General features: G+C 36.8%; 1 protein-coding gene across 10 annotated transcripts in view; it reads right to left on the bottom strand.

Annotated features, from left to right (window-relative positions):
• Positions 1–1,057: 1,057 nt before the first annotated feature.
• Positions 1,058–12,945, bottom strand: part of EVI5 (ecotropic viral integration site 5) — a 74,272-nt gene continuing 62,384 nt past the window's right edge. For 8 of the 10 annotated variants that reach the window (XM_041483091.1, XM_041483095.1, XM_041483097.1 and 5 more), the window contains one exon: positions 1,058–2,337. In XM_041483091.1, the coding sequence (XP_041339025.1) occupies positions 2,032–2,337 (306 nt within the window). In that variant the 3' untranslated portion in view covers positions 1,058–2,031. The other 2 variants (XM_041483098.1, XM_041483100.1) reach the window with 2 other exon arrangements.

The raw sequence follows: 12,945 nt of genomic DNA, 5'->3' as shown, positions 1-12,945 counted from the left end.
AATGATCCAGGTGCAAACACAAGTTAGCAGATTCTCATTGGAAGGAAAGAAGACAACTGTTACTCATTTGTGAACGAAAGTGCTCCTGATTTGGTTTTGCATACATGGCATTTTCAACAGGAATAAGAATCACTCAGCTAATCCAAGTCAAAAGTGGCAATTTCCACAGGCTATACTTGGAGCTACATATTCACTGGTAGGATGTGGGGAAATTTGGCAGAAATACTGAAACAAGTTAGGAGCTGCAGAAATCAGTAATTTGGAAGTTGTCACCTACATGCTTAAAGATTCAAATTAGATTGCACCTAGGCAGATATATTGTTATCAATATTGCTGAGGTGCCCATAATATGCTGTTTCCATACAGTCTCGTCTATCATTCTTTGAACATTTATCTCCTAGTCGTGCTGTTTCTTTCTGAAAACACATTTGAAATAAAGGGAAAGGAGATGCCTAATGGGACTAGCAAACGCATTCAGCAGAACACTTCCACAATTTTTGCAATTTTAAACAACTGCACTGCTTCTTGTGGGTACCCAGCCAGTCAACATACACACCGCCTATCAGTACCAAACTTCTGCATTGCTACTTTTTATTTAATAGAACAGTTGCAAACATTGCTAAAAGAAGCCTTAAGGATTGCCTAATTACATAAGATGGCAATAACACAATATTCTTGACTCTAGAATGTGTCTGCAAGTGCATGTAAATGCTCATATGACAATAGCAGAATATCTTGTTCTGTTCAAGAAGCTGAGGCTGTTTGACCAGATCTCAGTTTTCAGAAGACTGGAAGCAGATTGCTCAGCTCAGCTCTTACTGCTTTGCTCAATCACAGCTATTTGGTGATGGCACCAATAGCTTATTTCCTAGATAGCTCTGTGATATAAACTCTAAGAGGACTGTACGTATTTCCACTGCACTGACCGTGTCTTTATTACAACTAAGACATGAATAATTCTTCACCTTATTTGAACCTAGCTAGAGCCCACAAGTAACTATGTGGTAACCAACGACTACAGCTTGGAAGGGACTAAACAGTAAATGCTGCAACCTTGTTAAATCATGAAAAATTTATTTTCATTACATATACATGAAGGTAAAAGATTTCAGTCAATAGTGTTTTGAACAAGCATTTCTGACATGAGCCTGTTAGTGTAGCTAGGCTGAAACTTAATGCAAAGTTAGTGTTTTGCCTTTATTTAGTAATTCACTTTTAGTGTGTATATACAGAATTCATTTTCCTGTTAGAATACCAGAGACAGTAATATTGCAACATTTACATTCCTCATATAAAATGGAGTAATGTACATTTTCAGCTTGGTGTAGATACATAAATATGTACAAAATAAACATTATTGTAATTAACATATTCAGACCATTTATTATTTAGCAACATCAAAAGCAGATGCACATAGATTTAAGTGAAAATGGTGAAAAACACTTTTATGACATTAGTGACCATTATTTGCATATATGAAGTAGTACAGATAAAGGCTTGCCTTTCAAGCCTTCTGTGGGCATCCAATAACTTCAGTAAAAAAACAAAACTAATTGAGAAGCATAAGATAATTATATATATATGTGTGTGTGTGTCATGATCAGATGGTTTACTAGGGTCCATCTTGATCACAAAAGGATAACAATGTAAAACATACACATTTGTTCAGAGCATAAAATATTGCACAAAAGCAATTTCTTTTGAGGAAAATAATTCCTGTGTTTGTGAACAGCAAAACTGCTTCTTACACATTAAAGAAATAATATATTTGCAGTTTCTAAACCAAAGAACATTCAATAATACTGTCAAAACTGTCATCCATCAACTTCTTCCCAGCCTGTTTTATGGCAATGGTATGTCATTAGCAAGATTTGGCAAAGAGAGAAGGCAGATAGACAGTACATGTATATATTTATCACAGGCCAGACCAAATCCAATAGTTACCTAAACCAACTGCTGCATGGTTTCAGTTCCCTCACAATTTCAGCCTTAAAGAAATATGGAAGTCTTCAGTGCTAGTCACAGTGATAATCACACAGTAGTAGAGTAAGATTCTGTTCTTCTCTGCTTAGAAACCATCTTGTCTGAATTCCCAGTCTGAAGGGCACTTTCCTCAGTATCACTGTCACTGCTGTCTACAAGTGTGTGATCCAAAGACATCTGACCAGTCCTTCTGGGAAGATGAAAGTTCACCCCACTCTCCTGTATGGAGTTAGTTATAAAATCTTCATCAGAAGAATGAAATGATTCATCATCTCCTGTGAAATGGTTGACAATGTGAATCCCATCAAAAGTGGGTTGGTCTGAGAAGTTTCTCTGGCCTTTTAGACATTTGATCTGTTAGAAAAAGTGGAAGTTGACAGTTAATCACAGCTCAAGGGTCCAGCAATAAAACACCCAAACAACAAAAATCAAACCAAAAAAACAAGTGCATTTTCAAGAAATGCCTCATTGAACTCTTAATGGATAAAATCATCTGAAAGTAGCACATTTGATGATCACTTCAACTATTACAGTTTTAAGGCTTAATAATCAAGGTACCTAGAATCAGTAATGAGAGATTCTGCTTTTACTGCATCTTTGATATCCCCACAAGAATGGTTTCTATCTTCTAGAGTGGCCTACTTGTTTCAACAGCACTTTTGGCCTTAACATTTTACTTTTACAGCTCCATTCTTTCTCATATTGCCTGATTTCTTACTTGAGAAAGCCCCCCCTTCAATGAACAAGGTCCCAAGTAAATCCCCAAGAGTATGTTTAGTTCAGTCTACATTGTAACATTAAGTGTCTTAATTATCTAATTCAGATCCAATGAGATTTCACATCAAGTAGTATGAGAGAAACATCTCAGTACAGTATAAAGAGATTGTAGCTGCAATTTTAAGAAAACATCAAACAAGAGAAAAATTATTGTCTGACCACCGACAGATAACATTTTAATTCAGTGTGCAGCAGAGTGATACACAATTTCAACCATGCATTCAAACTACTCAAAACTAAGACACAAAGCCCAGAAGTTTGGCAAGTCCCCTATTAATTTAATGAAAAATAACTGCAACTCATGGAAGACATTCTGAAGGTTGTTTGTTTTTGTGATGTTTTGGTTTGTTTAATCTAGAATTTCATTCTTGTTAGCTTTTAGTAGAAAATACCTCAGGGTCAGTTTGACAGTCTGAGATATTAAGATAAAAAATCCCAAGGATGCAGTTAAACATTAAAAATGGATTATAGAACCTTCCTAATGTCACTCTAAAAGCTTAAAAGATGCACCTATTGCTAATTTGGAAGTGGCTTTTTACAGTAAGAGACCTGGAGAATAGAAGGAATAAAATGCTGAAGAGTTTCTTTACCAAAATCTGTTTGATGTTTCAGAAATCTGAAGCAATATTCCCTTTGATAAATAAGAAGTGCTTGTATGTCCTCAGTATTGCCACTAATAGGAGATTTTTACCTGTCCATTTGGGGAAGAAAGAATCTCTGTACTTACCATGGGCTTGTGCAGAAGATGAGAACAAAAAAGGAGTTGAAAAAAGATCACAAGAGTCATAATTATGCTAGAAGCCATTAAATTGCATGTTAGCATGTAAAAACTCCAACTTTTGATGTTATAGCAAAAAATCCCTGTTAGGACTATGGGTACATGATGTAGATCTGAATCTTTGTGGTTACTATGCATACTAACATTAGTTTTTTGCATTTTCTTCGCATACACAGAGGCTGCTGTTGTTTCATGAGGACTTTGTATAAAGACAAGAAAAACAGAGTTCCACACTTGTACAGCATAACTCATGATGCAAGCAAAACCAGCTTATATAAAATACAAATATATCTGGAATAGATAATTTTTACTAGCTTATATACCTAGATTCAAAAAGCCTGGTACAGAAATTCTTGTGTTATTTAGAAATATAATTCCTGAAAATATCCTGCAATATGATCAGATTAGCTACCACATGAATTTTCCAAAACAGCTATCAATTTTAGTCACTAGGAAAATAAAACACAGAAACCCAACAATTTCTCTCCACCCTTACCACAGGAAAAAAAAAGAAATGCTGTACAAGTGACCAGAAACTTCATATTAGAGTAAGAAATTATATGCTTTCAGGTCTGTACAGTTAAGCCATTGGTTCACCTGAAATTATAAAGCTGATACTCAAAGTTAGTTGTTTTGAACACTCAGAAAGCCAAGCCAATGACCTCAACTGTTTTCCTGAAGACTTAAACATGATACCTTTAGATGAAGTTATTTGGGTAACATGACAAAATCATGGTTTCACAGTTTTAGGCAGCAACTGTTCTAAATAGGAGTCTGTGGAAAATGCTGTTGGAGAAGATAATGATAAATAGACACAGCCTTTGCCAGTTCCTAAAGGGAGTCTCAGAAAACACTGTGTTATCTTTGTGCATCCCTTCGTTAGAATAACAAATCTCTGACTTTCCAGAAACATTTTTTATCTGCAGCTTTACACTTGCCTGCCTTTTTTCTTAAGCACTCCTCACATGCAAGGGGAAACAGGCTGTGAAGAAACATTACATACTGCAGAGAATACATACTACACATTTATCAATGGTCATAGAGCTCCAGAATTTCTGTCTGCTTCAGAAATGGCCACCTCAGCCAGAACACTGTGGCATAGACATTGTTTGTATTATGAGGGTCAACAGGCTGGAGAGCAAAACTGCTGGAGAGGGCCATGGGGTCCTGCCACAAGGAAGGCTAACTCGAATCCACACCATCCCTGAGTAGTGAGGAAGGCTAACAGCATGCGAGGCTGCACTGACAAGGGCAAGTTACTTTCACAGCTGAAGATTAAGGGGCCATTCAACCTAATATTTGTTCAGGAGCATTTCTGAAGCAGCTTGATTATTTGGAATTTTTACTGCAACAAGAAGGATTTGTATGGCTTCTCAAAGTATTTGGAACAACTTGCAGAGAGCCTGCACTCCCATGCAATTAAATACCAGCAGCTAATGCCAGCCTAAAGCTTTAAAATTGAGGTTTCCTAAAATTAAGTTTTTTACTCTCATATAACTTCACAGTCTAGCAAGTGAGGCTCTACACTTCTAAAGGAAAAAGCAGTATCTTTTTTCAAGGGAGGAACATTACTGTCCTACTGGCTCAGGGAAGCAGTCCATCCGCCTAATATGGTGTCTCCAACAGTGACAACAGGACCTTCCTATTACCAAGCCTCCACTGACTTGGCCAGAAGCTGTTGTAGCAAATATGAGTGAAATCTTTTACTAGCTGCTTCAGCATACGTTTATAGATCAGCTGTCCCTGACTGATCATATAATTTGCTGTCTACCTCCACATCTTCCTGTGGCAGTAAATTCCAGAAACTCCTTTATTTCTTTTAAACTAATCTACTTGTTTTAGTAAGTGCCCCCAGATTCTAATAATTCAGGAACAAGTGGTGAAAAGCAGTTCTGTGGTAATTATTCTGAAACTTATATCATAGTACCTTCTTCAGTTTTCTCTCTAGAGCAGATGACTTCCAATCCATTTTAGCCTCTCATAAACAGGTGTTAATCAAGACAACCATCATTCATCATAAATTCCCTTTAACTTTCCTACAGACCTTCTTTAAATTCTTTACATCCATCTAGAGGCCAAGTGGCAATACAACTCCCTTTATTTGGTTTTTAATATACTTCCTATTAATGCCCAATGTTGCCTTGTCTGATTTGGCTGGGGCTGCATGCTAAACCAGTGTCAGAGGACTCAATACCAACTGAAAACATCTTTCCTGATTTGTAACTACCATTCTATGTTTGCCATTGTGTAGATATGGCTTAGATTTTGCAATAGACAAACAACCACCTTATTCACACTGAAACTAATTTGTCAGTTTAAGACAGACTTGAGATTCTTGTTGTCAGTGTTTCACTTGGACATAGGAAAAGAGCTTAAGGTAGGAACTAAAGCATTAGGCCAAGATCTTGCCATTCATCTAGCCAAGCATATTGAGACAATGGGAAATCCAGCTAAGGACTTGGAATGCAGGACGTGTGGACCCAACCCAAACACTCCCCCCATACCCTAGTTCTACTCTATACTTATCCCTGAAGGAACTACAGCCATGTTGAGCAAAGTATGGATTTGCACCCCAGGGTCTCTTAGTTTCTCTTCTCTTTTATACAGTCGATATTGGTTAAAGGCTTTCAGTTTTGGGTCTGGCCTTCCTTCATGTGAAGGGAACTAGATCTCTGTCACTCCAACAAGTAACATTTAAAGGAACCTGGTTTTTACTGCTTCAGTTTGCAAGAATCTCAACTCTGATCTCTAAAAAGAAAAAAAAAAAAAAAGCAACCAATAAAAAACCAGGTCTGGTAAACCCCATGTGTTTTACTTTTAATTCTCAAATCCAGGTCATATTGTCTAGATGACTGCAGCTTCAACCCAGTTTTCACTACAACACATTCACACGGTCTTTAGGACATTTCAAAGGGTTAATAACATTACGTGATCAAAATATATATCATCATTATCCCTCCAAAAGCCAGCTGAATCAAGGACAAAATCTTAATAACATGCACATTTATATACCTTCTTGTGTCTAAAGAATTCCGTATTTTAAAGACAAACTGTATGTCTGCTGGTCAACATATGAAAATACTTAACTGTACATACTCTTAAGAGGTAACAGTGTACTTCCACAAACACAGAAGAGCTGAAAAAGGCTAGCAATCAGATCCTTGAACCTTAAAATAAACTTTCTTACCTGATGCTGACTGCCTCATCAAGCCAGGCATGAAGGAGAAACAGTAAAGAGAAATTTATAAGTTTTAAACAATTCAAAAGACGTTCCATATTAAATCATAGAATCAAGTTTGAAGTGTGATAGTCAGTTGCAAGCAAGTTATATTTCTAAGTGCCTTTGGGTTTTTTGAGTAGGGAACATAGGTTAAACTTTCAAGTGTGACTTTGTGAAAAAGTTCAGCTTAAGCTCTGGGAGACATTTTTATGTTGTAACCTGTGAGGTTTTAAGCGAGGAGTTGAGTGGTGAAAAGTGGAACTAAAATGCTACTGTCTACTCCCTTTAAAAGGTTTCAATCAGTAATTCTTGAAATCTACTCAATTCCAAACTAGTAAAGACGGGTTTCAACAAAGCTTGCCAATAAATATTAAATCTAGTCACAGTAAGATAACCAAGAAATACACAAGTGAGATGGAAATGTGAGCACTGCCTTGGGTGAATAAAATTGGTTTTGGCAGAAGGTAGTATGTAACATTTAAATGTTTATTTAAAGAATAAATATACTGAATTCTCAGTGCTTTTACTTGTAAGAACAGGAATCTAAAAATCAGAGTTCCCTCTTTATTTGTTCTAAACTTAGTAACATTTGAAACACTTCATAAGATTTCCTACTTAAAACCCAAACATGATTCAAAAGAAAACTAGAATGTTGCTGAAAATATGATCTAACCACATTTAGCTGAAGAAACAAGTCATAAGGATTTTCAAATATCCTTCCTATAATTCAGAAAAACATTGTCAACTTGGCACCATGAAAATAGAGATTTAGAAAATGATAAGCCAATAAAAAATCAGTCATGATCTATTTAATTATAATCACATTTAACATGAAAAAAAGCAAATTAATTTGAATTCTTAAAAATTCCTGAGACTGTCCACAGCATCTAATGGGATCCCTTATCCTACTTAACAACTGACTGCTACTTAGTGATGACTCTCCCATTGTAACAAGATCACTCCAGTTAAGGCATACAGTAGTACACTATCACTTCTCTAAAAACACTCCCACTAGCTTTTTTTGGAAAAATGCTTATGGCAGCAAATCAAGTAAGTGCAGCATCTCCAACAGAATTAGTAGGAAATATGTTGCCATTAAGGACATAAATATCAGTCCAGACAAATATTGCATCCAGCACGTATTACAATGCAGACAGCCTTCCCCTGTACTCAGCACTGGTTAGGCTGCACTTCAAGTGCTGTTTTCAGACCTGGGCCCCTCAGTTTAGGAGGGATGTTGAGATGCTCAGACACATCCAGAGAAGGGCAGCAAGCCTGGTGAAAGGTCTAGAACACAAGCCCTATGAGGAGCAGCTATGGGCACTGGGGTTGTTAAGCTGGCCCAGAAGGAGGCTTATCACTCTTTACAACTCCCTGAAAGGAGGTTGTAGCAAGATAGGGGGTTTTCTCCCAGGCATCCAGCAACAGGACAAGAGGACAAAGTGTTAAGCTGTGCCAGGGGAAGTTTAGGCTGGACATTAGGAAAAAACGCTTCACTCAAAAAGAGTGCATGGGCATTGGAATGGGCTGCCCAGGGAGGTGGTAGAGTCACTGTCCCTGGAGGGGTTTAAGGCTGGATGCAGCAGTTAGTACCATGGTCTAGTTGATAAGGTGGTGTTAGGTCATAAGCTGGACTCAATGATCTCAAAGGTCTTTTCCAACTTAGTTAATTCTGTGACTTTTGCAGTTTATAAAACAGATTCAATCTAATATAGCTGTGGTATCATTTATCCACTTCTCACTTCTTCAAGCAATTGCAGCAAAAAAACCTTGAAACTGGCAAGAGTAGCTCATCAGAAATCAGAGCAAGCAGCAAACTCCAGGCTGGATAATCCTACTGTAGGCCCAAGCCAGAACAGTGGTGAATGACAATATTAAATACCTGAACAGACCTAGGCTCCTTTTTCTGGCTGTGCCAGTATGGCTGCTATTCTTAAAAGTTTAAAAACCCACAGAGTCTCTGGACTGACTTTTTTTTTCCTTTTTCCATCTACAACAGGCTTGAAAGCAACAGTCATGAGGTACTACTGCATTAATTGAATCTGCCCTACTCATCATTAGCTCCTTGGAAACCAAGATTGTGTATGTGATTAATTACTGAAGTCTCCTGTTTAAGGAAACTGTTACCTTTGTTTTTGAAACTCATACTTTTAAAAGGATTGCCAACATATTGCTGTACAACCTGAAATATTTATCTCAAATTAATTTTGCTGACCATACGACTAAAAAGAGATAAAACCCCTCCAGTGTGTTGTAAGTGAAAAGCCAAAGAGCAGCAGAGAATTTCCAAGACTGAGTAATTTCAAGCTTTGGGGGTTTTTTAACGGCATTTAAATATTTGGCTTCTGTTTTAAATTGCCAGCTTCCATAAGTCACATTCAGTCTAAGAGTAATACAAAGTATATTACAAAATCCCTATAACTGTCAGGAAGCTTAAATACATCTACAGAACAAAATCTACTGGAGCTCATCTCCAGTTGTCCACATGTTTATTTCATACTGCTCTGAATGTATTCTTAAACTTCTTGACTCAAGTTTTTATAAAAAAATGTGTTTTTTCAACATTATCATTTTGAGAGTACTCGAGCTAAAATGAAATATGATGTTAAATCAAACGTAGGTTGTATATCAGTTTTACCATAGACAAGTCTGCTGCACTGTAAACGTGACAAAGATTAAAACCAGCAACAAGTGTTCAGACCAGAAGGTTTCCAGTGAATCAGAACAGGAAACCAATAAAGCGATCAATGGGAGGTCATGACTTTTTGATCACTGCACTATATGGTTAAGTATCTGGTTTTGATCTAGTGCAGTCTAATCAAGTTTAACTTTGAAGTTAGGTATCAAATATACAATTGAAATAGCAACAGTGCTGAGGAATACCCAACTTAAATGCAACTTTGAAAAGAAGTCAGTATTTAGTAACTGTGTCAGGTTTTATCTCTTGAGGGAATTTTTGTAAGAGCTGACAGGTTTGTTGTAGAACGACTGTGTGCAATTCCAAAGGAAGTTCCAGGATAACAGGCCTAGGAATTTTCCTTCTACCTACTAGCTAGTTATTTATAGAAAGTTCCCAGAAACTCTTTCTACAAGAAGCTGCAATGGAAGTGTTTGTTTGGTATGAGGACACAGCAACAAAAATATTTTAAAACAGCAGTGCAATCACACTTAATGTACTGCAATTACTACAGTCAAGAAAACACCTAAATCTCTATACTCCTTCTCCCTACCGTATGCATCTATAAATACAAATGTCACTGAAACCTCAAGTATTAACTAGAATGTACTGGCTGATAGAGACTGAAAATGCACCCATTACAGGCAACAGTTACAGGAAATGAGCATTTCACACTTTTACTCTGTCATTTAAAAGCAGGACTTAAATTCAGCATTTTTAAATGGACTAAGTAACATTTCTGCCCCTGATTGCAGAAACTATTCTCATCTGTGCTGGCTGCCACTCAAATTGATAAAAGAATTTTAGGAGGTGTTTCCACCACATTTCCACTCTTTGCCTGCTTATGTTCAGGTAAGCTTACAGAGACAAACAAACTAACATAGCAATCTTCTGAGCTCGTTTTGTCCCAGAGCTGGCACCTGTGTATGGGTGCTAATACACAGTTTTTGCAAGGAACAACTACTCAGATAAACCAGTAGAACCTCAATTCCTCCATTTTTCAATCCCCAAAACTTGATTTATAGGCAGAAAAACATGACGGACCCTGACATAGCTCTAATCAATAAAGCAGACAGGTCACACAGCTTTAACACTCAAGAACATTACAATGCCATGATAAAGAAATAACTTTATCTCTAACCAGTTTACTTGCTTTGGCAATCCATACAAAATTTAAAGGACATAGTGTAACTAACTATAGCTAGCTATATTTATCTCTAATGCTGCAATCAAGAACTATTACACTGCTCAGCAAGACAGATCTGGAACTCTGATGTGTAGGATGCAGTCAGGACAAAGAAGGGTGAAAATGTTTATAAAAAGAGCAATCACCAATCTTCATTTATTTTAGCAATGAATTCAGTCTGTCACTAGTGGCAGTGAAACAGTTAAGATTCATACCAAAAACCATTGCCCTCATCCAAGTAAACAAAGTCATACCTGTTCCATTTAAGGACAGACTACACCACTGTCCTGGTTATATTGATCACATTTAGAGGTTTTCTTCACCCTCACAAGGGATGGAAAATATTTTGTTGATGTGTTACCAGGAGAGAAGGGAGAGGAATCAACCTTATCTGACACAAAGATGACGATTCATGGAATGAAGACCATCATTATGGAATCAATACTATCATTTAGAGCAAGTGTAACATGTCTGTGTTAATTGCACTGTGACCACACAAAGTTAATTGAATTTTAAAAATTATGGTCATAAAATATACATCTGCCTGTCAACTGCTTATTTAGTGAGACAGTTTCTAAAGGTAGTTGCTTTATTAAGGGCAATTAAATTGGAGAAAGCTACTGAATAATTAAATATCCCAATCAGTTCAGTCTTTCAGTAATAATCTGGGTATTCTCAAGCCAATATAACATCTCTAACTCTTTTAAGGACAAACTGAGTTAAAGGAATAAAGCAATTCACTTTTCTCAAGTATAGAGTATATATTTAACTATCCTGTGTAGACAAAGCTGCTACATTAGATTGGGTGTTTACAAACCACATGACCTCACAAACGCTATCTTATCACATCACAGGTTCCTCAGACTGACCACAACCACTTAAATCAGACTCTGCCAGCACAGAGGTTCTGTAACTTTGACACATGCTAGTAAAGCAACTACATTTTTTAGCTGTCCTTGCAAGAGCTCTATTTGTGGGGAGGGAAAAATCTGATCATCTCTTGTCCAACTGTTCTTGCAAGATATGGTAAAAGAAAAGCACATGATTTATTGTGCTATAAACTTCCACCACAAGCTGAAATGCTTACTTCGTAAATCTGAGGGCTAACATATTTCCTTTCAGGGACAACATTTCTTATCAAGTAAGAAAACATTTATAAAGAGTCACCTATTTTTAAAGCATTTGTCTAGTAAAAAGACAATTAGAAGTTGTTAATGTGACTTTAGTTTGTATTGAGAAACAAGTGCTTTACAAGAGTTAATACAGGACTTTCAATCAACATTACTGAGAACTATGAAGGGAAAACAATTGACTGAAGTAAAAATTGACTGGAATAAATCCCACAAATCTTAGCTGGTTTTATCAAAGTGAGCAAGTAAAATGACAGTTTCCAAAAGACAAATGTAGTGGTGCTTGCACTACACAAAAAAGGAATAGTACACTTCTTCCAGAAGAAATGGAGGGGGGAAAATAACTTGGCAAGAGACTGAGTAAAAGAACATTGTATCTAATTGCAAATATTACAGAAAGTGGATGAGACCTTTTGGGCCTTCCTGGTTTTGCCTTAGTCCTGATAAAAGAAATGTTACCTATTTCTGTTCCTCAGCTACTTAAATTGAGAAAAGATCAAATTTATCACCTTCTCATTTGCACGTATGATCTGATCCGCTGCTTTCTATCACTCTCTAAGTATGTCCTCAGAGAACTTGAAAAAAATTCTGGTAGGTTGAATTTAACTAGAATTCACTTTCCCCAGTCACTCCTCATCTCCATTATGCAAAGCTACGTTACTTCAAGTTATTTGCTCTGCTTCTGAATGTAGTCTCGTGGTGCACCAGATAAGAAAACATTTGATTTGGTAAGCGTTGAATTTGACTCAATGTAAACCTAATAATAAAATTAACAGAGAAAAGGAATATTGCTTCCCACTGGTATCCCATCATCAAGGCCAGATGCAATTATTATGAGCGAGATTGGAGCTAGAAATCTGCTAGAAGTGGCCAGCCCATCTTGTGCTACTCCGATGGGCCACAAGCAGTATCACAATTTTGTTCTCATCTATGGCCAATGCAGAAATCATCATTTAGCTGCTTGTAAAAACATTCCCTCATCTCTTCAGGGGACAACCTGGCTCAATCTGTGCTGGGGCCCAGAACCACTAAATGATTTAAGATTATTAGCTAACAATAAAAAATACATGAAAGAAATAATTTTACAGCTTTAAAACACAGTTTACCTACCATATAAGTTTATGGTATTTAAGACTAAAGGAACTGTTGCTGTGGTTTAATATTTCATTCTGTGTTCTACAGTGCATTGAATTT

Source organism: Pyrgilauda ruficollis, unplaced genomic scaffold, assembly GCF_017590135.1.
Source record: "Pyrgilauda ruficollis isolate IOZ18807 unplaced genomic scaffold, ASM1759013v1 scaffold6, whole genome shotgun sequence".
NCBI classification, from domain to species: Eukaryota; Metazoa; Chordata; class Aves; order Passeriformes; family Passeridae; genus Pyrgilauda; species Pyrgilauda ruficollis.
This window is presented reverse-complemented; position numbering and strand designations above follow the sequence as displayed.